Source organism: Cyrtonyx montezumae, unplaced genomic scaffold (genome assembly GCF_038088225.1).
Source record: "Cyrtonyx montezumae isolate F1298 unplaced genomic scaffold, pur_monq_1.0 scaffold_3, whole genome shotgun sequence".
Taxonomy (NCBI): Eukaryota; Metazoa; Chordata; class Aves; order Galliformes; family Odontophoridae; genus Cyrtonyx; species Cyrtonyx montezumae.
In genome coordinates, this window is record NW_027072034.1 from 88,571,361 (window position 1) to 88,594,015 (window position 22,655).

The window sequence follows — 22,655 nt, forward strand, 5'->3', positions numbered from 1 at the left end:
AGGTTTTTTTTTACAGAAACTTCTTTACTTGAAGGGTTACTAAGCACTGGAATAGGCTCCCAAGGGTTGAGGTGGTTGAGTCACCATCCCTGAACATGTTTAAAAACCGCCTGGATATGGTGCTCAGGGACATGACGTAGTGGTGGGTTGTTAGAGTTAAGGTAGAATGGTTTGATTGCTGTTGGACTTAAGTCTTCTTGAAGGTCTTTTCCAACCTGACCAATTATATGATACTATGATTATTACTTCCACTGTGAAAACACAGAATAAGAGAGAAAGTTATTCTGTTCACAAAGCCTTTTTGTATGTGCTTCTTATTGTGGATAGGTCATAGATACCTCACTTCATTTCAGATTTAAAGAAAGCTGATAGCAAAGAAAGACAAACAGAACTAGCAGCTTTTAGTAAGCACAGACTACTTATTGCAAAATTTAATCGTTGACACTGTAGCTCATAATACTTGGACTCCAATCTTTTTTTTCAAGATACTTTTTCAAGTATCTTAATGGGTGACATAATTCAGCCAGTAGAAAAGTCTTGGGCTCAGAGCAGAGGTCTCTCTGCTGAGTCACATGAAAGTAGACTAGACAATACTTGACAGATGTACAGAGGTTCAAAATCCATTTTCCTCCCTTAATTATTTGGCACCTAAGTTCCTTTATTTTAAAATATTTTGATTTGAAGAACTTGAAAAATAGATCATTATGAAAAATTTCTGGACATACGTTATGCTGAAGAACAAATAATTTTTAAAATACATTGAACTGAGGGCCTCCAAAATCTTTGGGTGCCATTCAACACATTATCAGTGTTATGACAACTAAAAGTTCTTTCAGATGGTAAAAGGTTATTTTCCATCATTTCTTGTGTGTCATTTCAAAAATCATCAGTTCAAGAGCTTCGGGAGGGAGATATTTTTGCTGTCTCACTTTTCTTCAAGCACTTTACATTCTTTTCTTTTATTTTATACATCACAAATAATGATATATATACTAGAGATATTTGTCACACATTTTTCTCTGTTACAGTGTGTGTCGTGGTCGAAAGTGGGAATGCACCAAAAATATCTGTGATGGTACATGCACTGTTATTGGTACAGCTCATTATTTGACATTTGATGGAATGAAATACAAGTTTCCAGGAGAATGTCAGTATGTATTAGTTCAGGTAAGAGTATGTCAAATGCCTAACCCATCTCATAATACTTCTGTGTTACACCAGAGAAATCTATCATTTGCATAAGCCACAGTAAAATATTCTTGATCACTAAGCCAGATGCATGGCAGAGGGGTGCATAGTTTATCAGTGGCTTCAAAAATACCTTGAGAAATTAGAAGACTACATTACATAATAGAGAAGTGAAGTAGGTCATGGTATATCTAGTTGGCAGTCATTAAATGTGACTGCAGTGTGTTATGTAGGAGCTGTCAACATCTCATTTCTAGTGACAAGTTTTAGATGTCCATTAGTCCCTTTCCAGTAATATCCTCATCCTCTAGTGCTGACTCCCTGTGTCAGACTTTTTCAGAATGAGTGAGATGAGTTTTTAGTGAATGCTCTGTAAATATTTCCAAAGCACAGACTCTGCTCATTCACTTTGAGAATATCACTGTCGTGTTTCATACACAAAATTGGAGTAAACTGACAATACTCATTTTCCTCACAGCAAAGTGAAAGGGTGAATAAATACATAGCACACTAACATCAGTCAGAAATTAGGAGAGTTAAGTGAGATTAAGACAATTACAAATGCAAATTATTATGTATTTAAAAGTCTGTGTTCAAAAGAAGAATTTATTTTAAAATTTGGTCTAAAATACATTGATCTGCTACTAATTGACATAATAGCCTTTGGCAGTCTGCAAACTGCCCTGTTTCATAGATTTTCCCCAAAGAGACTTTTCATGAAGTACCATTCTCCTTGCAATCCTTGGACAGGAAAGTGTGATCTATGTGTCTCTGACTTTGAAGTATGTTTCCATCTTGATACCAGCTGTGTTACCATAGAGAGCTGATGGTCCTGACACTAATATGAGCTCAGTATTATTATTATCTTGTGTACGATAATATATACACTGCTACAAGACTATTTAAAATACCATTGATGAAGTGTGCCTCATTCTTGAATAGGTGGACCAAAACCTCAATGATAGCAGATAAGTAAAACAACATAGGAAAAATTCACATCAACATATGTTTTATTTGCAACATAGATTACTATTGAGTATTATGTAGATTGCTCTGAAACTAGTGCCTCCTATTTATCTCCATAGAAGCTACAACAGATACAAAGAACCATTATACTATAGAGCAAATTCTCAGCTACAAAAAGCTATTTCTCAACATGCCCACTGCTGTTATGCATTTCATCATGATGAACAAGAGCCTGCAAACCACACTTGCAAAAGTCTGCACCTGCAGAGGTGACACAGCCTTGTTATTGCCATGGCTGAAACAAAGCACCCACTGCTTCACTGTGCTCTCATATTCTGTTTGGTCTCCACAAAATGTTGATGTTGATGAATGCAAGTGTTGATGAATGTCAATGGGTGAATTTTTTTCCTGATGGGGGAATTCAGTTCCACACCTTTGCTTCAGTCCATTTCAGGTGCTATTTTGTCAGACTGCCCTTTTCTGCCATCTGTCACATGGCAACAAAATGTAATGGAATACTGGTGGGAAACTTCAACCTCTACTGCTGTACCATGAACACCCACCTCTGATATCGTGGGTCAAAATAATATATTGGAGGCATTACTTTCAGCGTAGCTGTCATATTTGAGACTTTTATTTTTTCTCCAGACATCTGTATGTGTTTATAAAATGCCCATATTGATGACATTTATTTTCGTCTGATAGGATTTCTGCAAGAATAATTCTGGGACATTCCGGATACTGATTTCAAATGAAGGGTGCAGCTTCACTGGTGAAAAGTGCACCAAAAGGGTTATAATTTTATATAAAAATGGAGAAATAGAGATGCTTAATGGAAATGTACGTAAGCTTCTCTTTCCCTTTTCTGAAGAGTTCATTATAATTTTGGGATGTTTGGTAACTTTTGATATGCATAATCTCATGCTCTTGAAAACTATATCATAGCGAACAGATTAGCAAGATTATAGAACAGACTAATAGGATTATAATAATTATATTCCAATAATTAGCCTTTTTGCTTGCCATTTTGACATTTCTGCATGGTGGTGATAAGATCTCACTTTAAAATGATCTTCAGTGCAACTCATATGAAGAAAACTCTTTTTAAATAAGAGAGACCTAAGCCCATTTCAAGCATAAACGTAAGGAAGAGCTAAGTAGTGACTGTTATATAATTAGTAAAACTTTAGATATATATCCAGATATATTCATATATATATAGCCATCTGAAGTACATAACACATAGGAAAGAAAGAAATCACAGCTGAAACATTTAGGCTATGAAACTATCCTTGTAAAACTGTCTGATGGAAAACTGAGAAAAATGAAATTCTCTCCCCACTCTCCCTTCTTCTAGTAAGAAACAGTGAGGAATCACTTTCATCTCTCAGGCCACTCCATGAGAGGAAACAAGCTTTCTAAAATGTGGATTTCAGCTCTTTGTCTTGGACTCTGTAGGAGTTAAGACTATCTCCATCCTAACAGAACTACAGTGTATTACAATGTTTTAATTGTTCAGTTTTCAGTAGTACTGTGCTTTCAACTAGCATTTGGACCAAAAAGCTGCAAAAATGTTCCCAGTGAAATATGAAACCTCTCTACCTTTTCCTTGAGTTGACTTAGCAAAGTTAAACAAGGTTTTGCATAGTCTGCAAATTGCCTATAAATAGCTGAGTGCCGCAGAAACCATTATCATATTTAACAATGTCAGTGTCTCTTAACAGCAGGTGATCTGCATAGACTTTTGGATGCTAGAGGAATGTACACAGATCATTCAGATTTTGTTGTCCAACCAATTCTTTATTTCTACTACCTAAAGAATCTCCTACCTGAATGAGGACATACATCAGTGCAGGGCTCAGTCTGAAAAATCAGATGTAGTCCAAGAACTGCTCTAGGAGATAGATTTTTCAGAAGTTATGATTCCATTTGGACAACTAAATAAGGGCCAGAGAATATAAGAGACGGAAATCAGGCCACTGGTAACTTCCAGCAGGAACATGGAAGAACCATGGAAGCAAGTACTTGCGAGGAATATTATAAAATGGTGATCCATACAACCTTGTCTGATTTTTTAAGCTGTCTTCCTAGTGAGAGCAAGGCTCAGTGTAATGACAAGGGAAGGTTTTCTTAGAAAGAACAGTAGCAAGAGGAAGGATTAAGGAAAAAATTTTAAAGAGCATTAGGCAAATTCTCACCCACTGGTACCTTTCTGCACTCTCTTTCCACAACAATTCTTAGAAGCAAGCAATAGAATCAAGTCTTTGTTTTTCCAGTTTACCATTAAAACTTTTCCAAATTATATTGTTTTAAGATGATATTGAGTGCACCTTCTAGTTTTGAATTAAATGGGTTTTTATGGAAATATCTACATATTACTGTACTGGCTGCACTTGTGAAGCAAGTGAACTTGACATTTGCAAAGTTTCTTGAAGTTACATAAATGGATTCAAATTCATCAAAGCATTTTCTATTTTATTCTTATTTTTTTGGTCCATTTATATACCTAGGTTCCAATTGCTCTGGATTCCAATTCTCTTTTAAGACTATATTATTTTCTTATTTTCTTTACTGGTATATTCCTACTTGTATGCACATTTTGTCCTGCAAACAAGCTCTACTTGTTTTACTGCTGTGAACAGCATTTCATTTACCTTCCTTAAGTCTTCTTCAGCATATTTGGTGGAATACAATGCCATAGGTGATGCAGCAAGCTGTTTTTCCTTAGTAGTCAAAATACAATTTCCCAAATTTTCAAGAAATTCAGCCATGCAAGATGGTGACTTGGGGATGCCCTGTAAATGGTCACCATTTTTCTACTAGTTATGCAGCAGAATGTGGAGAGATGCTAGATACCCTGGGATGTGTCCAAGGTAATTCCTTTTCAAGGGATTTAGATATTCCCATCCAAATCATTGAGGAATACTCTTTAAGAATGCCATTTCTGTCTGAGTTCTGGATACTTCCCCTGGTATCCTGCCAACTACGCTAAATGTTCTACTCACAAAAACTAAAACTGCATCTGACAGTTTCTTGTCAATATGCATTTGCAAAGAGGCCAATAGTCATTTTAGCGATCTGGGCATCAGTCAGTGGATAATGAGCAGTTGCTTGTGCTTTACTTGATACATAAATTCAAATATACACACATCATATTATTATCTTAGTTTTATTTCAACCCTTGAGTTCTACTTTGGTTTTTTTCCCTTTTGATTCTCTCTTCCATCCCACTGGGAAGGTAGAAGGAATGAGCAGATAATTGGTTCTTCATCATTCTTTAAACCACATTTAAAGGGGATAGAAATATGAAAGTATTTAAATGATGTCTCAAGATCTCATTAGCTACAGGCTGTGAATTGGCAGCCAGGTGAAAAGAGAGAGAAAGGGCACACATGCGAAGTGAAAGGGGTGGAAAAATGAAAAGACACTAAAAAGAACCTGTCAGGGCCTTTCCTTTTGGTGTAACCGGTCATGGAAAACTCAACTTCCTGACTTAGAAATGTCCTTTGGCATACCCACGAATGTGGATATCTCAGTTTGCTTTACATCAATATCAGACCAGCCTTTTTTTTGCTACCTGCCTCAGAAGCACAAAATTTTTCTTTCCCTTCTGTGTGTGATAGAATTATTCAATGAACATCTACAAAATATTAAACTCTTTATTAACTGTATATGCTTTGTCCTCGTCATAAACATTGTTTCAGTCTACTAATCATTTTTTGTGTGTGTCAGCTTTCATTTTTCTCTTAGTAATGCATGAGACATGACCTCATTCAAAGTTGATGAATGGTGATGAAATTGAAATACCATACTTTCACCTCAATTTGCTCTTCTGAAGCTTTGCTTTTAAGGAAATAAGTTATCCACAGCAGCTTTTCCAAGTAGAGACAGGCATGTAATCGATCCTGCATGCATTGTTGATTTGCAGTTTTGCAAACCCTCTTGGATTATCTGTGTGGTGTCTATGAGCTATCTGTTCACTGGCAAACAGCATGTTTGAACATGCCACTGTGTGCATGTCCTAATGGGAAAATGACATACATGAAAAAGAATTGATAATACAATATGTTTTTCTTGTTCAGGTGAACATTAAGGTATCTCCTAAAGACAGCAATGACTTAGAAGTCATGAAGTCTGGCCGTTATTACATCATTTTACTGGGCAAAAGCATCAGTGTGACATGGGATCTTGCCATGGGAGTCTCAGTTATCTTAAAAGCCAATTTCAATGTAAGTGTTCTTTGCTTTAATTCTTACTCTCACTCAAGAATGCACTTAACATCCTCCCTTGTTGATAGCATTTTTAAATGAAGACATGCAGACAGATTTCCTTGCAGTATAAGTACTTGCTTGAATATGAAGAGATTTTTTGTAATATACATCGGTTGCTAACTTTCCCTGGTGCTTCAATTGTAAAGACTAAATTCTCTATCTTTGAAGATAAGCTATGACTGAGAAAATTTCTTCAGCTAAGCAGAACAGGAACTAAGCATCCTGCATGACAGACTTGGTATATTTTTGCGAATTTGAAAAGGCCAGTGATAATTCAGTTTTTTAGACTCATTCCCATTTAGTGCACTAATTTGAAAAGAATTTTAAATAGAACTCTGAACCAGCCTATAGTGGTATTATTTATGTATTGTGTGTTTCTTTCCCTGCAAGGATCGAGTGTGCGGTCTTTGCGGGAATTTCGATGGAATCCAAAACAATGATTTGACGAGCAGCAATGAACATCTTGAAGTAGATCCAGTTGACTTTGGAAACTCTTGGAAAGTTAATGCACACTGTGCTGATGTCGAAAAGGTGATTGTGAATAAACTGAAAACTAATTAATCACTTAGGTATGATTAAAGAGCTCTGAAAGAAAAAAAAAGAAACAAAACAAATAATAAAAAAGAACTCCTATGATTTTTTTCCAATAATTTTCTTTTTTGAAATCTGATAAAATATTTCATATTTTTCCATCCAAACTTCTGTGTCCTAAATCTTAGTTCACCATTTATGAACAGCTCAGTGCACAGATTTATTTCATTTTGTATGATTTTTGATGTTATTTAGAGATCATTCTGTTATTACTTTCAGATTAGAGAGACGTGAACAGAAATAAAGTACAAGAATGAATGTAAGAACTTTTGGCCATGTTATCACCTCTTCTGGATTTTGAGAAGCTTAACTGCTCCAGAAAGTCATGGTCCTGGATGTGATTTCAGAGCATACTAGTTATGCTACATATGAAAGTGCACTTCTTTTCCAAAAGCTGAGTTTTGAAATGAATAAACTGAATAATACATATGTCTCAAGTTCACAAATAATAATGACCTAAAGTATTTCCAAACCCAAAATTTTTGAAACAACTTGAAGACAACTTTTTTGAGGTTTTAGAAATGATTTTTTTCATTCACATGATGCCTTTAAGGCTGAAAACTTTGTCTCAAAAACTGGCCTATATTTCAAAAGAGGAAGAAAAGGCCTTTTTTAGACCTTTCCTAAAAATACTTAAATAACTAGAAAACAAAATGAAATATTTGTTTTTGATCACATTGAATTTTGAGTTAGTTTTATATGCAGTGACATAGCTTCAGTATTCAAATGATGAATATAAAAATGACTTGATTGGAGAACAGGAGAAATTATTGTAATGAGACATGCAGGATAGAATCTACAGTACATCACTGTGATAAATATCATGTCAATATTTGTGCTTCTAGTTCTTAGCTATATTAAAATTGAGACTTCTGAGGCTTTTTGTGACCTTGGTTATTGTCTACTGAAGAGTGCTCTTACTTGTGAGTCACTCAGGCCTTCTGGAGAGCTGTGAATGATTGTTTTTCAGGGCAGATGTTTGGTATAGTAAGATGTTTGGTATAGTAAGCACTAAGATTATATATATTTGTTAAGACTGAAGCATACAAGAGCTGGAGAAAATGTGGGAGGTGACCTAGTCTGCTTTAAATTCTTCAAATTTATTTTGTTTATTTATTTATTTATTTATTATTTTGTTTATTTATTCTGAAAAATATCAAATACAAGTAAACCTCTTCAGTTTGAAGAGCCCTGAGGTTCTGAAAGAAAGGCTAACGCGATGTGCGTCTCTTAAAATGTTAAGAACAACTGGGAACATGCCATGGTGTCTCCACTGTGCAATGACATTGCGCTAATGCAATGCGTGCATGTCTCTTAAAATGTTAAGATCAACTGGGAGCATGCCCTGGTGTCTCCACTGTGCAATGACAATGTATTGAAGCAGATGATGGTAGAAACATCATGCAACATTCTGTCTGAGGATCTGTTTGAAGAATGCAAAAAACTTGTAAGTATTGTGTTATACATTTCTCATTTCTCAGTTCTTCGTGACCTGTACTGATAGTTATTACAGCTGAGGGAGACAGTACAGTTGTTCTTCCAGCACATGGAAAATGGAGAATGCCTAATTGGTATTCTCATCTCTGACCCTATCTGTAGCTGAGAATTCATGGGAAAATGCAAGATTAGTGGAAAACCTTGGAAAAAGAAGTGCTTGAGGAAAAATTTACCCTAAACACTGGACTGATGCATTAATTGTAGTAAAGGGGTTGATGTTCTGGGAGGGAAGGGTGGAGGAAAAGTTAACATAATATAATGCAATTCAAACTTCATACTACTCAAACTGCACAAGAAAGTTTGTTACTAGAGCTCAAGATTTATAAAGCTGATCCACTTAGGTAGTTGTAAGGAGAGACAATAAACCACAGTGCCTGTAACTGTGAATGTGGCCCTATTTGAATTCTTGTTGTCATCAGCAGAAGGATCTGCAGCTATTTATGTAACATCTCAGCTCTTGGTGAGTGGAACAGCCAAACCATCTGGATGTTAAATATGTCTAGGTTAAGGTGATTTCGTATACTGTACCCTAAATTTGTCTTTTTCAGGTGAATCCTGAGCCCTACATAGATATTTGCATGTATGACACTTGTGCTTGTGAATCTATTGGGGACTGCGCTTGCTTCTGTGATGCTATAGCAGCCTATGCACATGTCTGTGCACAAAAGGGTGTCATTATTCACTGGAGATCACCAGATTTGTGCCGTAAGTATGAGGTAGAAGGGAAAGAATTGGAAATGATTTTGGCTGGGGAGTAAATGAAAAAGTTTCAAGTTCTTAATCAAGAAGCCATTGGCTCGCCTAGACTATTCTTATCTAGTTCTGTTTCCTCTTATGTCCAGAGAATTCACTATAATGGGACTAACCTAACAACTCACGGTGATTTTTCCCTTCCTTTTTCTACTTATTTTGAAAAGCAATTCCCTCAGCAGGGGAATAGAATAGTTTGTAGAACAATAAAATCCAGATTTTTTTAAATAAGTGTAGAGTTTGTTTTTTATAATCATTTTCGTCAAAAATCTCTTTCATTTACAGAAAGTATTTCATTACATGAAAAAATATATATATTTGAAGAAGTACCCTGCTCTGGATGTAGTGGAACTGGGGGAAGTTATTTACCTATCTTGCTATAGATCTATAAATCTATCTTTCTCAATATATATATGGTGCACTTTGTACTCAGTTGGTGCCTTAGTTCTCAGAGTCATGATGACTTCAGTATTGTTTGCTTTTTTGCCTTCATTTTTTTATTGTATAGCACAAAGCTGTGAGAACCTAAATAAACAAGAATTAGATTATCAGTGTGAGTGGAGATATAACAGCTGTGGACCTGCTTGTCCTATAACATGCCAGCACACACAGCCTCTGAAGTGCCCTGTACAGTGTGTGGAAGGATGCCATGTATACTGTCCTGCAGGTAAGTCCATCATTTTCTGTAGTCCTTTGATTACAGTCTTAAAATCTGGGAGTATTCACGGATTTCTAAGGATGGAAACTTCATTAAATTTAGATACTGCAATTAATTCCTCAACAGTCTTACAGATATATTTTAACCACAATTTGTTACTACGTAAGTTCGAAGTTGTCTAGGAATCCCAGTTTGTGTTTGTGGAGAGCACTGAATGGTTTCAGGAAGAGGAAAATGGAATCTTGTCAACAAGAAGGATAAGACCAGAACTGGGTAATCAGGGAGATAGGGTGATTAGGGGCTACTTAATGACAGAGGCTGTTGCCAGTGTAGTTTATTTATGAATTTGTGCTGGATACTGATCTGAAAGAATAGGAAAAAACTCTAACTCCAATGTAGAGTGAGAAACCCTATGTTCCTTTATTGCTCATGATCCATACCAGGTGACTTGAGCATGCATGCTGGGAGTTCAGGCTCTACATTTTACAGTTAAAACATCCATATGCAATGTATTGACATACATACTCATTCTTTTCCAAGAACTCATCAATACATACTAATGTCCCTCCAGGCATGCATAGTAGGGGCCTCTGGTGGTCTTAGACCACCTCCTCATTTTTCCATCATCAGCTTCCTCCTAGTGTTCTATGGATGACCTTTTAGCTGTTTTTCCCCAGTTCAGAAAATTTCCATTGCTTGTTATGCCATAAGGAACTGCTTTCAATCTTGTGCACTGTGACTCTACAATTTATGTGGATCTCAAGAAAATTTCTTGCACCTGGTAGATTCAAAGATAGAATTAATCTTATCATGACTTCAGTGCTTCTGTGAAACAGAATTGTTGAGAAAAACAAGGCTGTTCACATATCAAAGCAAAACTGGAAAATTTTAGAACTAACACACATTGATTTCTTTTACTAAATTAATATATTGTTCGTTAAGCTAATATACTGATCCTGATTGCTAAGCTAACCTATATCAATACTCATAAAATGCTCGCCTTCAAAGCAGCTACTGTGGTGGAGGAAAAACATCAATCTGACCTGTTCACTGCTTTCAGGGCTCCTATGCTTCTGAAGTTGACTGGCAGCTTTCAGCTTAACTGTATCCATTAATCTAGAAAGAGAAAAGTATGAAAGATAAGGAAGATCCAAATGAAGAGTGAAAACTCAGATGAATGTATAGATGAGATCAGATATCATAAGATTGGAGTTAAAAGACATGAAAGCAAAAAAAAAAAAAAAGGAAATATTTTAATATCAAAAATTATTTAATATCAAAAATTCTGGGTCTTGATATTTCTGGTTATACACCTACAGAAAGATGAGGGGAGAGCCTTCTTGGATATAACTTTATGTAAATATTAAATATTAAGCCTTCTCTATTCAGGTAATAGACATTTAAATTGGACAAAGTGTGATCAATACCAGGAGATAGGAAATATGGGGACAAATCAATAATATACATGTGAAAGGGAAAGTGTTCCTTTCTTATTGGTATTTTTAATACTATATTCTGAACTATATTGACCTTTTGCCTGGTCCTGGCTGCTGCAGGTTCTACTCTGAGTAAAGTATTTCCAGTATCCCAAACAAAACAAAAACTGTTTGTGAAGGGAAGTCAAATTTGCAGTGACATTAACAGTAGTATTCAGAACGTGAACCCAAGTCAGAAAACTTGTCATTATTTTTTTGAGCAGTATAAATGCAATGATTGAGTTTGCAATTAAAGAATATTGGCAATTTTATGCTACTGTTCTATTTCAAAACAGGGAAAATACTTGATGAGCTATCCCTGGATTGTGTCAGTCCAGAAGACTGTCCAGTGTGTGCAGTTGGAGATGTCAAGATCCCACATGGAAAGAGAATAGTTTTGAGCAGAGATGATCCACAGCACTGTCAATCCTGGTATGATAGAAGGGTTTATGCAGTTAAATATCAAATCTGTTGAGTAGGATTAGATGCAGTGCATCCATTTATTCCTTTCAACAGTGTCTTTTACTGACGGTGGTGGTAATAAAGAGACGAGGTCTCCAGCTTGATACAAGCATGAAACCTTTTTATTTTATTCTATTGCATTCCATTACATTCCATTTCATCTATCTCTATCCTCTACCTATATTCTTTAATAATAATACATCATTGATACACACTGCTGAGTTTATATACTTTTTCAGCTATAGCTAACAATAGTATTTGTGTAATTAGGCAATGCTGCTTAATTTATAACTAAGTAACATTGTGACTAAGTAACATTGTTTATTCCATGCCTTGTTCCAAACAAACCAGGTAAATACAGTACACATCATACCAAACATTCTCTTATCTTTTGCATTCTTTGTTCAGGATCCCACTTTCTCTTGCCAAGGCCTGTGGCCTACAGTGGCTAATAAATCTATGTTGGTAGTTACAAGCTGAGCAGTGCTTCCAGTCCTGCTCTCTAACTGTATCTCCACATTTTCCCATATGTGCAGGTCCACTAATTTAAGTAATTCTTTTTGTAAGATGTGATTCAACATCAGCAAAGCTATCAACAATCTTTCCCCCTGCTATTACAAAAAAAATAGAATTCTATATGTATAGTGTGAGATCCAAACATGCACTCCATCTCAAACTTCCTAGATTTTAAGCATTTGTAAGTGTGAAGCATAATTGAAAAAATAATTTCCCCAAGATTTTAAGATGATGTTGTGTGGTCTGATCTTGCACGCATATATTTCTAACTATCACAAAATCAATGCAAGGCTGCACTGTGCTGTGCACTATATGGAAATAGGCCCTTCAACTGCAAAGTGACAAATTTTCATATTGTATACTGCTAAACGGCATGGTATGTTACACAAAGCTCTGTATTACTTGAAAGCTTGGCCTGCTTCAGCTGTCTAGTCCCTTGATGGATACTTCAACTAGTGCTAATGCTACCTAATGCTGTGAATACAAAAATCTTTTCCATTGTGTAAATTGATCTTACTTAACATAAACTGAGTTGTAAAACTGCAGCAGCTATTAGCCCAGACTAACGCCTTAGGTGCAAACAGTCTGAACTTCACAGGACCTGCAAATGGATACAAAACTGGAATTCTTGGCCTCTTCTTGGAGCTAGTGTTCATCTGCCTTATAAAATTAAGAAATAAAACAATTAGGTTGATCAATAATTAAAAAAAAAACACAAGAACAACAGCATCAATAAAACAACTGTATACATAAAGAATTCCATTAAAAGAGCAAGAAAGAATCTTCATATATGAGTATATGTTCCATAATTTTTGAAATTCTTAATAATATATTTTCTTAAATGTTGATCCATTGGCTGCTGCTCACAAAAGATTACAGAATATCAGGAAAACTTGCCTCACTAGGGAAACATATTTTTGCAGAGCTGTCACACCATCTGTACAAATAATAAAAGATATTGTGCAGAAATGAATTCTATAGCAAATATACAAAGGAAATTGGAAACTAGAAGAGTCTTGTTCATATTAGGATTAAAATAATAAATCTTCTGTTATATACATTATACAGTTATATAATGTTACACAATAATGCTGAAAATATCTGTCAAAACAGCTTGAAAAGAATATAGCCCTAACAGAAATTAAAACTAAGACGCTGCATGAAAAATGACATATTTTCCTGAAAAAAAAGACAGTTTTTTCTAGCATTAATTTGTTCAGTTTGTACATCTTTGGTTTTCTCTGGCAGTGAAAATTAGTTTTTGGTCCTTATTCCTTCATATACTTTCCATATTCTCTCTTATAGTGTCCATTAATACAATTAAATTATCTTTACAAAATCTGAACCACATTGTTCATGAGTACAGATGTACTAATCTTTGGTCAGATAACTGAAGTAAAGAGAATAATACAAACAAGAATTAGTAGAGCAGAAGTGTTAAAAGCTTTGCTAAAGTTAGAAAGAAATGTTATAGGACCTGAAATGGAAGAGAGAAAAATGTACTAAGGCAGATGAATAGACGAGGGACGAAGTGAGGGACAAAGAATAAGAGAAGACAGATAAAATACTGTAGACAGATAAAACTCTGTGACAGACAAAATACTGGGACTGGAAAATAGAGCATAGTATGGGGAAGACAATGAAACAGACATTATAAAAAACATAGAGGATGAACCAAGGCAATTCAGAACAAAATGAAATCAGGAAAAATCAAAGGAAAATAGTATAATTTAGATGTAGATAGAAAACTTTACATCTTCTTTTTGTTAAGGTTAAAACCTGACTAAGCTAAGCCTCCTCACAAAGTGTGCTAAATTTTATCAGAGCCAACTCTAGGATTTTTCTTTGTATTAGCTGCCTCCAATTTGTTTCATAGTTTTATTCCTTCTGAAACAAAACATGTTTTCGAGTTAAGTCCACCAGGCCTGTAGGCAGCTACATTGCTCAAGCTCAGACTGTTTCCATACAGTTTATAGATACAGATTTTACGTGTTCTGCCTTTTATAAGAAGAGCACTGTCTGAAAAATACACCATATACTTTAAAATGCTTCCTGTATTTACACAAATATGCATGAACAGCTCCTTCTCTGAGTGGGTTTCATAAGGTTTTGCAATTCCTACGCAATTCCTTGTGGGGAAGGGGATGAAAGAAATCACTCTTGCGATTTTGTTTTAAGATATAACCAGTGGACTTTCATTTGCTAGATGTGGGCAATATATTATTTTACAATATATTTTTTTAAATAGTTACTTCTGGTGATTTTTTGTAGTCTGTGTGAAGGGAAGAATTTATCCTGTGTGTCCTGTGAACCAGTGGAAGAAATCCTAACACTAACAACACCTGCTCCAGAGGACAGTGAATTAGCACCTAATGAATATTCATGCAGTAAGATGATGGACTTGGCCTTTCTAGTGGATGGCTCCAATAAACTATCAGAGGAGGACTTTGAACAGCTGAAGACTTTCATAACTGGAATGATGAAGAAACTCCACATCTCTCAAAAGAAAATCCGAGTATCAATTCTGGTATATAGGGCTGGGCCCACAATCTACCTTGGCCTTAAAGATATCAAAACACAGTCACAGATGAAAAAAATTGTCCAAAGCATAAAATACACAGGTGATGAAGTAGCATCTGCTGCTGAAGTCCTTAAATACATTGTGTTTCAAGTATTTGGAAAAGCAGAAAGGACTAATGCTGCCCAAATTGCAGTACTCTTTATAGCAAGCAGGTCTACAGGAAAAGTCCGCACTATCATTCCAGCCTTGAAGAATAAGAAAATCACTGTTATACCTGTGGGAATTGGACCATATGCTAACGTAGAGCAAATCAGATTCATTGAAAAGCAGTTACACAGTAGAGCCTTCCTAATGAGTAACATGTTGGAGCTAATGGATAACAGAGATCTCCTAATTGATTATCTGTGTGATCTTGGGCCTGCAGAAACTGTGTCCACTCCAACAATGCCTAATGACATATTTCCCCACTGGGCGCTCACAGTACCACCGCACTTTTCAGAAAAATCCACTCCAAAAAGCCTAGACATTGCTTTTGTTGTTGAAGGATCTGACAATGTAGGGCAGGAAAATTTCAATATCATCAAGAATTTCCTTGAGAAGGTGATTACAGAAATGAATATAGGAAAAGAAAATATTCATATTACTGTCATGCAGTATTCAGACACTATCACTTTGGAGTATTCCTTTAGCGAAATACAGTCTAAAGAAAGTATTATTGAGAAAGTGAGGAGTATACCCTACCAAGGAGGGAAGTTCACCAACACTGGGCATGCCCTTGATTATATTTCCAAACATACATTTACATCAGCAAATGGGGGCAGGCAGAATGTGCCTCACTTGGTATATATGGTGTCATCCAATCCTTCCACTGATGTTATTAAACGACATCCTAGGAACATAAATGTTATTCCCATAGGCATAACTCCCAGTGCAAACGTCCAAGAGCTCAGAACGATCAGTCAGCCTAATAGTCCAATAATCTTGCAAAGTTACCGCACACTTATTGAAGAAGCACCTGAATTAGTGTTGCAGTCATGCTGCTCTCATAAAGCTTGGACACAAAGACTAGGTAAAGTTGGTTGCATTTTTTTGTGTAATTTCCTGTTTCCTCTATCCTGTCTCATTTGTTTTTACCTCACATATCTGAAATTTCTCATATTTGATATTTTGTCCAAACGCCAAGGAAGAACCATTTATCCTTATTAGAGTCAGGTGATTCCACTCCAGTTTGACAGTGCCATCCACTAACCTGTGGGTTCAGAAGTCCTTGGCTGTTTGTCAGTAATGTACAGTAGCTTTCAGGTAGGAAGGAATGTAAGAGAAGAAGAAGAGTAGTCTCATCTATTCACCTCAAGCAAGTAAGAAAGTTCCTCTTATCTAAAGTTACCTAATCATTTGTTTGTTTTCCTTGTTTTTTGTTTTTAGTCCCCTGAGAGCAAAATAACATTAGCAGAAAAGCCAGAATTGAAATATAAATCTCAAGGCCTTCATTAAAGAATTACTGTTTCAATTTTTTTTTTCCAACTGCAGATGTCTGCCCTTTCTACTCCTGCCAATAGACTAGATGCTAGTTCTGTTTATCATGCTTAAATAACCTCTTTATTTTTTTTCCTCCCAACTCAGAGTTGTGCAACAAACCTATGGATGTCATGTTTCTTCTGGATGGAAGTCCCAGTATTGGAGCATCAGAGTTTGAGGAAATGAAAAACTTCGTACAGGCATTTATTGAAAGTGCTGATATCAGTATGTGCCTGTCTTTTAACTCAAAAACATGACTTCCTGTATTCTTTTGCTTATTCTAGATAAAATCAATAACTCACTACATTTTTTAAATTTTATTTTAAAATGATGGGAAAATCGTTAAGAAAAGCTAAATTCATATATTTTATGTGAAGCATTTCAGCTGTGGATCTTTGTGTCCTGATTTCAGCACTATTTGAGATCAGTTTACTACATGGGCATCCCTGCCCATGGCTCAGGGACTGGAAAAAGATGATCATTAAGATCCCTTCCAACTGAACACATTTTATGGTCTATTCCAATTCCTCAAAAAGTTTACATTTTTATTGGGAAAATCAAGCTAATAAAACTTCTGGTTCAGATGCAGTTTAGCTTCCTCCTGAACCAAGCTATTTCGGAAATAAAGGCTTGATATTTTGTTTGCGAATATTATGATGAAGAATGGTTAGGGTGACAACTCTGAAGAGATGTATGTGCATCAAACAGGCAATGATGTTCCTGTCAAATGATAGAGAATTACTAAAACTGCCTTCTGTGACAGAAGAACAGAAAAAAAATACATGTTCACTTTTGTTTCAGTTCTGAATTACTTCCAAAAGACTTGAAAATAATGATTCAGCTTTGGTTCTGGTTCAAGGAAGAATTGATAATTCATAGGGCTTCAGTTTGGCCAGATTGAAGAGTTTTGGTCTTTGGAATATGTACTTCTAGTTCTGAACTAACCCTGATTGAATATGCAGTTTTCACACTCTGATGTAAAATCCTTGTCTAGTTGTGCTTAATGTTAAATAGAAGCATAATTTATCCTTTGGATTTTTATCATAAAACATTCATATGCATTGCTTAAAGTGTTTATTTTCTGTCTTCCACTTCAGGCAATACATCAGTTCACATATCTGTTCTCCAGTATGCCAGGGAAAATAATCTAGAAATTTCATTGAACAAGCCTCAAGAGACTGAAAATCTTGTCAATATGGTGCACTTAATTCAACAGAGGGAACAAGGTCCTACCAGACTAGGTGAGTGATTATATAGATGATGTTAATGTATAAGCAAGAAGGGCAGAAAAAAAAGAAATAAGTCCTTTGAATATAGTCTGATCCTGATCACCAATTTGTTAGCGTTTTACACTACAGCTCTCAGGTTTTTTATTCAATTATTATCTTCACAATATATATTTCTTGTCAGTTTCAATATTCTTCATTAAAATGTAACTTCAAATTACTTGAATTGCATTAAATCTTAATATATATTGGAAAGATGAGCAGCAGTTAATTTTAAGCTCTGAAGTAATTCTCAGGATTTTAATTATCTGTCAAGCCAGCAAAACTTGATCAGAAAGTGAGACTCAATCATGTTTCAGTATCAGTTACTGAGGTATTTAGTAGCAGAGCTGCTTAGGCTGTATTTGATAGCTGCCATCTACAGCTGTTTGTTGCTCTTTATGAGGCCAGCGTAATGTGTTGTAACAGCTTAAGCTGTTTTGTAACAGCTTAGAACATAACTACTGTTTTAATTGGTGTCAACGGTTTGCAGGCCGGTTTGACCCGGTACCGTGACCATTGAGGCAGGGGACCCACGGGCCCACGTCTTGGGTAAGAGGAAGGGAGAAAGGGAAAATGGGAGAAGGGAGATGGGCCTAGGAACAAAACAGCGGCAACGATCTGAGAAGGAAAGCTAATTTACTAAATATGAGATCAGAAAGCAAAATAACACAATATAATACAATATAATTGGAATTGAGGCTAATGAATCAAATAAAATGAGCAAGAGAGAGAGTGTCGGATAAACCGAAGGCCTTATGCTAATGTTGAAGGAGGATGGCTGCAACGAACACCCACTACTGAGCTTGTTCCCGAAGGGAAGAGAGACGGTCCCGTAACCGTAGACAGTTTTTATCTTTTCCTCTAAGCAGAAACGCATAAAAATGCAAAGCATCGCACAGTCCTCTGGGGAATGTAGTTCTTCTCTTCTGAAACAGACATATCAGTGCCTATCAATGATCCACACAGCTAGAGCATTAACTCTTTAACTCCCAATACACTACATGAGGTTATGATGTGGAATATCAATAATATAAGATAAATCATAAAATCATGACACTGGGTAGTTTAGATCCCTTGTCAAATTGCCATACTGGTCCCAAAAGGACTCAGGTTGTCACAAAGCTGGGAATGGTGCCAGGAAGAAGTGATCACCTACAAAAAAATATTTGTGAAACAGCATCTTTGCTTGGAAGCTGCATTCTGAAACATGTCCACTAAAAATTTTTATGTGCTAAAATATAGCACAGATTTCCCACTGAATCTGTGGAAATTCAATACACACATGTATCAGTTATAGGGTTCAGCAAAGAGTGATGCTCCTACAACTTATCTGATCTTTAGCCAGATACCCTGAGAATTTTGTTCTTTTTGTCTAGAACTACATTTGCCTAGTATTAGGGTCCTATAAGGTTGAGGAGTAAACAGACTTTTTGGGTCCTTGGCCTTACATTGGGATGTAAATAGCTACTGGTACAGAAAAGTGAGGAAAAAAAAAATTGACTTCTGTATTTTGCAGGAGGTTTAGCCATGATCACTTTCTCAGCCTGGAGAAATACCAGATGGCTGATAAGACTTCTGTAGGCTCATTTGGGGATAAACTATTACATATGAATTGATAAGTTTCATGAAATCTTCTATGGTAATATGTAGTAAGCAAAGCTGACTGCAAAATAAATAGAGAAAATATAACCTTTGGGAAATGAAAGGGGTGAGACAGCCACATGACATATTTGTTAGTGATTTCTTCATGTCTCATTGGAAAATGCTTAGGTATATATGATTAGTTATATAGTATAATAATCTGAAGTGGAATAGAGTAGAGGTAGTTCCTCCCAAACTAATAAAAATAAGTCACTGTGGCCCTACCCTGCACATTGCAATATGCTTGAATGTGGCTGGCTGAGTAAGAGGATTGATGTCCTTTGGAAACACTGTTATTCATTTCATTCTGTCTGTGCTTAAGTCTCTGGAAACACACAGGCTGTTTAACAAATTTAGAAAGCTTAATTTTGGATTCTAACTACCCGAGGCAGTTTTTATAGCTTATGGAGAACTTGTTCAGATTTACCTATAAAAAATATAATTCTCATCAGACCAGCTCTGTTTCTTCTCATCTGTACTCACTTCCCTGTTGCAGAAACATGATCACTTCCCTGTTGCAGAAACATGATCTTATAATTCTTGTGCAACCCTTGCTGATCAAAACCATACTGTTTCAGTCAAAGCTATACATGGAGAGAACAGCTAGGTTGACTCAAACAATAGGTTCGAGTCACATAACAGACTCTACCTTCTCTTAAGTCATAGTTACACAACATTTTGATTTGCATGGGCTGCACTGAGTGAAGAGGCATTGTCTTGGGCTGCATATACATAGGTTGCTTTGAAAGTAATGCCTCCTGTTTATTTCCATGAAAACTACAACAGATACAAAGAGCACAGTAAAACTCATCAAATTCTTTGCTAAACACACGAGTTATTAATGTAGTCACTGATGAGCAGGGTCATCAGTGACTTGATGAGCAGGGTCATTGATGAGCAGGGTCCATCTCTATTGTCAAACCACAGAATATCTGCCTGTGATATTGTGAACCAACATCATAAAATAGGAGGCATTTACTTTTGGGGTAACCCACATTAAATACATAATAGAGTAAATGGACTTAAAGTAATAAATATTAGTCTTTATTTTTTTTAATTGTAACATAAACAAACAAACATAAAACTAGTCGGACGTATGGCCTAGATTTTGTGAAACTAACAGATAAGTCTGGTTCAATGGAAATGTCTGCAATTGTTATTGAGATCTCAAAAAGTGTTCATAAGAGATTTTTGTTTACTCTTTCTGTAGCTCACCCTTCAAAATAGTTCACAAATGTAGATACTGACAAAAAGAGATGACATAAATAAGGTGCAGTTTTGAAGTGAGGGATATTTATCTCAAATAACAGAGGTCTCATAAGAGTCCGCTAAAGAGATATAATCAAAATTTTAATTGTAACTACACACATTCCATTTGAAAATTCACAAATAATGTATTCATGTTGACTAAAAATTGAGTCACAAATAAACAAAACCAAACAAGCAGACAAAAATTTCCAGCCTAAACCGTGACAATTTTTCAGCATCTTGAAACTTATTTTCAAATTCCTTTATCAAAACAGAAAGCATGGATGCATATTTTTGCTGTTTTCATGACTGTGTTTAGCCAATATATCAAAATGCATAACCTTATTCTCTTTAAATTGAACTGGTACTGGACTGCGCCCCATGCTGCGGTTTCAGGCCAGACAGGGTTAATAGCACACTAATGTTTCGTTCCTGAAAAGCCGGGCCTGGCTGCTCTAAGGGCAGAAACGCTGCAAGCCACGGCAATGATGGCTCTAGAGGAGTGTGACTGCGAGCTGCTCATGGCTGCATGCAAGCAGTGGGCTGTGATTTAGCCAAGTCTGCCCAGTCATGGCTCTAACAAGCCTTGACTAACAAGCCACTCTTGACAAGTGGCTTGTCATCTTGTACTCACATATCCATCATGTAAGATAGCCAGTGTGCAATAGATAATATATGCTCAGAAATCATTATTCCCACTTCACTTGGGGCTATGGGAAGGCATTAAGATTTCTATTACATCAGAGATTGAGGAGATAAGGAGGATCCTCCTATGTTGGGGTGTATTAATTTTACTGACAGGCACTTGCTAGCTTTCTAATGCGATAGCAATAAAGAAGGCACTAAATATCCTTTGAAAATAAATCCTGTAGTATTCCAGTACTGTATAACTTACTAATAAAACATAAAATTTAGTTTTATAGCACTTGCTATGATTCTATGAAAACTCATAATTGGTTTGGGTTCTGGGGAGGAATACTTTAAACGTCATCTAGTTTTGATTGCCGTGCCATGGGCAAGGACACCCTGGACTAGGTTGACTAGGACATCGTCCAGCCTGGCCTTGAATGTGTTCAGGTGTGGTACATCCACAGCTCTGAACAATCTGTTTCAGTGCCTCACCATCCTCTGAGTAAAGAATTTTTCCTTACATATAATAAAAATCTACCTTCTTTATTTTAAAACCTCTTGTCTTACCACTACAGGATCCTTCAATCATTTCCTTCATTTATCTTTTGTTCTTAGGCAAAGCCATTGAATTTGTAGTTCAGAACGCACTGTCAGAATCCTACGGAGGGAGACCCAGTGCATCAAAGGTGGTAATAGTCATTGTGTCAGGGAAGTCGGAAGACACCATGGAGACTGCTGCACTCACTGCAAGAATGAACAGTAAATCTAATTTCACTGTCATTATTTTTAAACAGAGTTGTTTTTTAGGCAATTTGCTAGAACAAAGGGTGAAAAATTCAGGCACTGGTATGTAAATTTACTGATACAATCTTACTATGTCTAAAGTTCTGTTAAGAATCATGCCTAAGGAAAACCTTTGTGTTGAAATTGCCTTTAAAATACTGCTAAGATCGTGACTAATCTGCAGTCTAATCTGCACAGCATACGTAAGGTTCTCAGTTTAGTAGCGTTTCATTCTCCTGGTTTGTATGAATAAATGGACGCAACAGAAATGTGATTTAATGCTATAAATTCAACATGGTTGCAGTACAGTGAATCTTGAAAGATTCATAAATAAATGCAGGATTTGGCCAGATTCTGTACTGACTGTATGGGAACTTGATTTTGATATTAATGTTTTTTCAAGTTTTCTGGTTGTAGCCTCTGTACCTTAGTATCCTCAGGTATTTAACTGAGGAGCAGTGACTTCATCTGTTGATTGCTTTGGGAGTTCTTGAATAAGACATTTCCTAAATAAAACGTACTATATTTTAATTAAATGGTTTAGAAAGAATTCAATTTCAATCTAACCACAGAATGAAAAATCTCAATATGTTGTTTCCTTATTTGAAAAAATGATGTTGCCAGCAAATCTGTATCTGCATTCTGTTGACCTTTCATAATATTAATTATGTT

The 22,655-nt window shown here is 36.0% G+C and overlaps 1 protein-coding gene across 4 annotated transcripts in view; it reads left to right on the top strand.

Annotated features, from left to right (window-relative positions):
• VWF (von Willebrand factor) overlaps positions 1–22,655 on the top strand; it is a 115,122-nt gene that overhangs the window by 57,447 nt on the left and 35,020 nt on the right. For all 4 annotated transcript variants that reach the window (XM_065742304.1, XM_065742308.1, XM_065742307.1 and 1 more), the window contains 12 exons: positions 1,029–1,167; positions 2,860–2,994; positions 6,237–6,383; positions 6,816–6,956; positions 8,344–8,463; positions 9,062–9,218; positions 9,772–9,930; positions 11,693–11,828; positions 14,646–15,964; positions 16,519–16,638; positions 17,511–17,654; positions 21,816–21,959. In XM_065742304.1, coding sequence (XP_065598376.1) covers positions 1,029–1,167; positions 2,860–2,994; positions 6,237–6,383; positions 6,816–6,956; positions 8,344–8,463; positions 9,062–9,218; positions 9,772–9,930; positions 11,693–11,828; positions 14,646–15,964; positions 16,519–16,638; positions 17,511–17,654; positions 21,816–21,959 — 2,861 coding nt within the window. The remainder of the gene's footprint in view (positions 1–1,028; positions 1,168–2,859; positions 2,995–6,236; positions 6,384–6,815; positions 6,957–8,343; positions 8,464–9,061; positions 9,219–9,771; positions 9,931–11,692; positions 11,829–14,645; positions 15,965–16,518; positions 16,639–17,510; positions 17,655–21,815; positions 21,960–22,655) is intronic.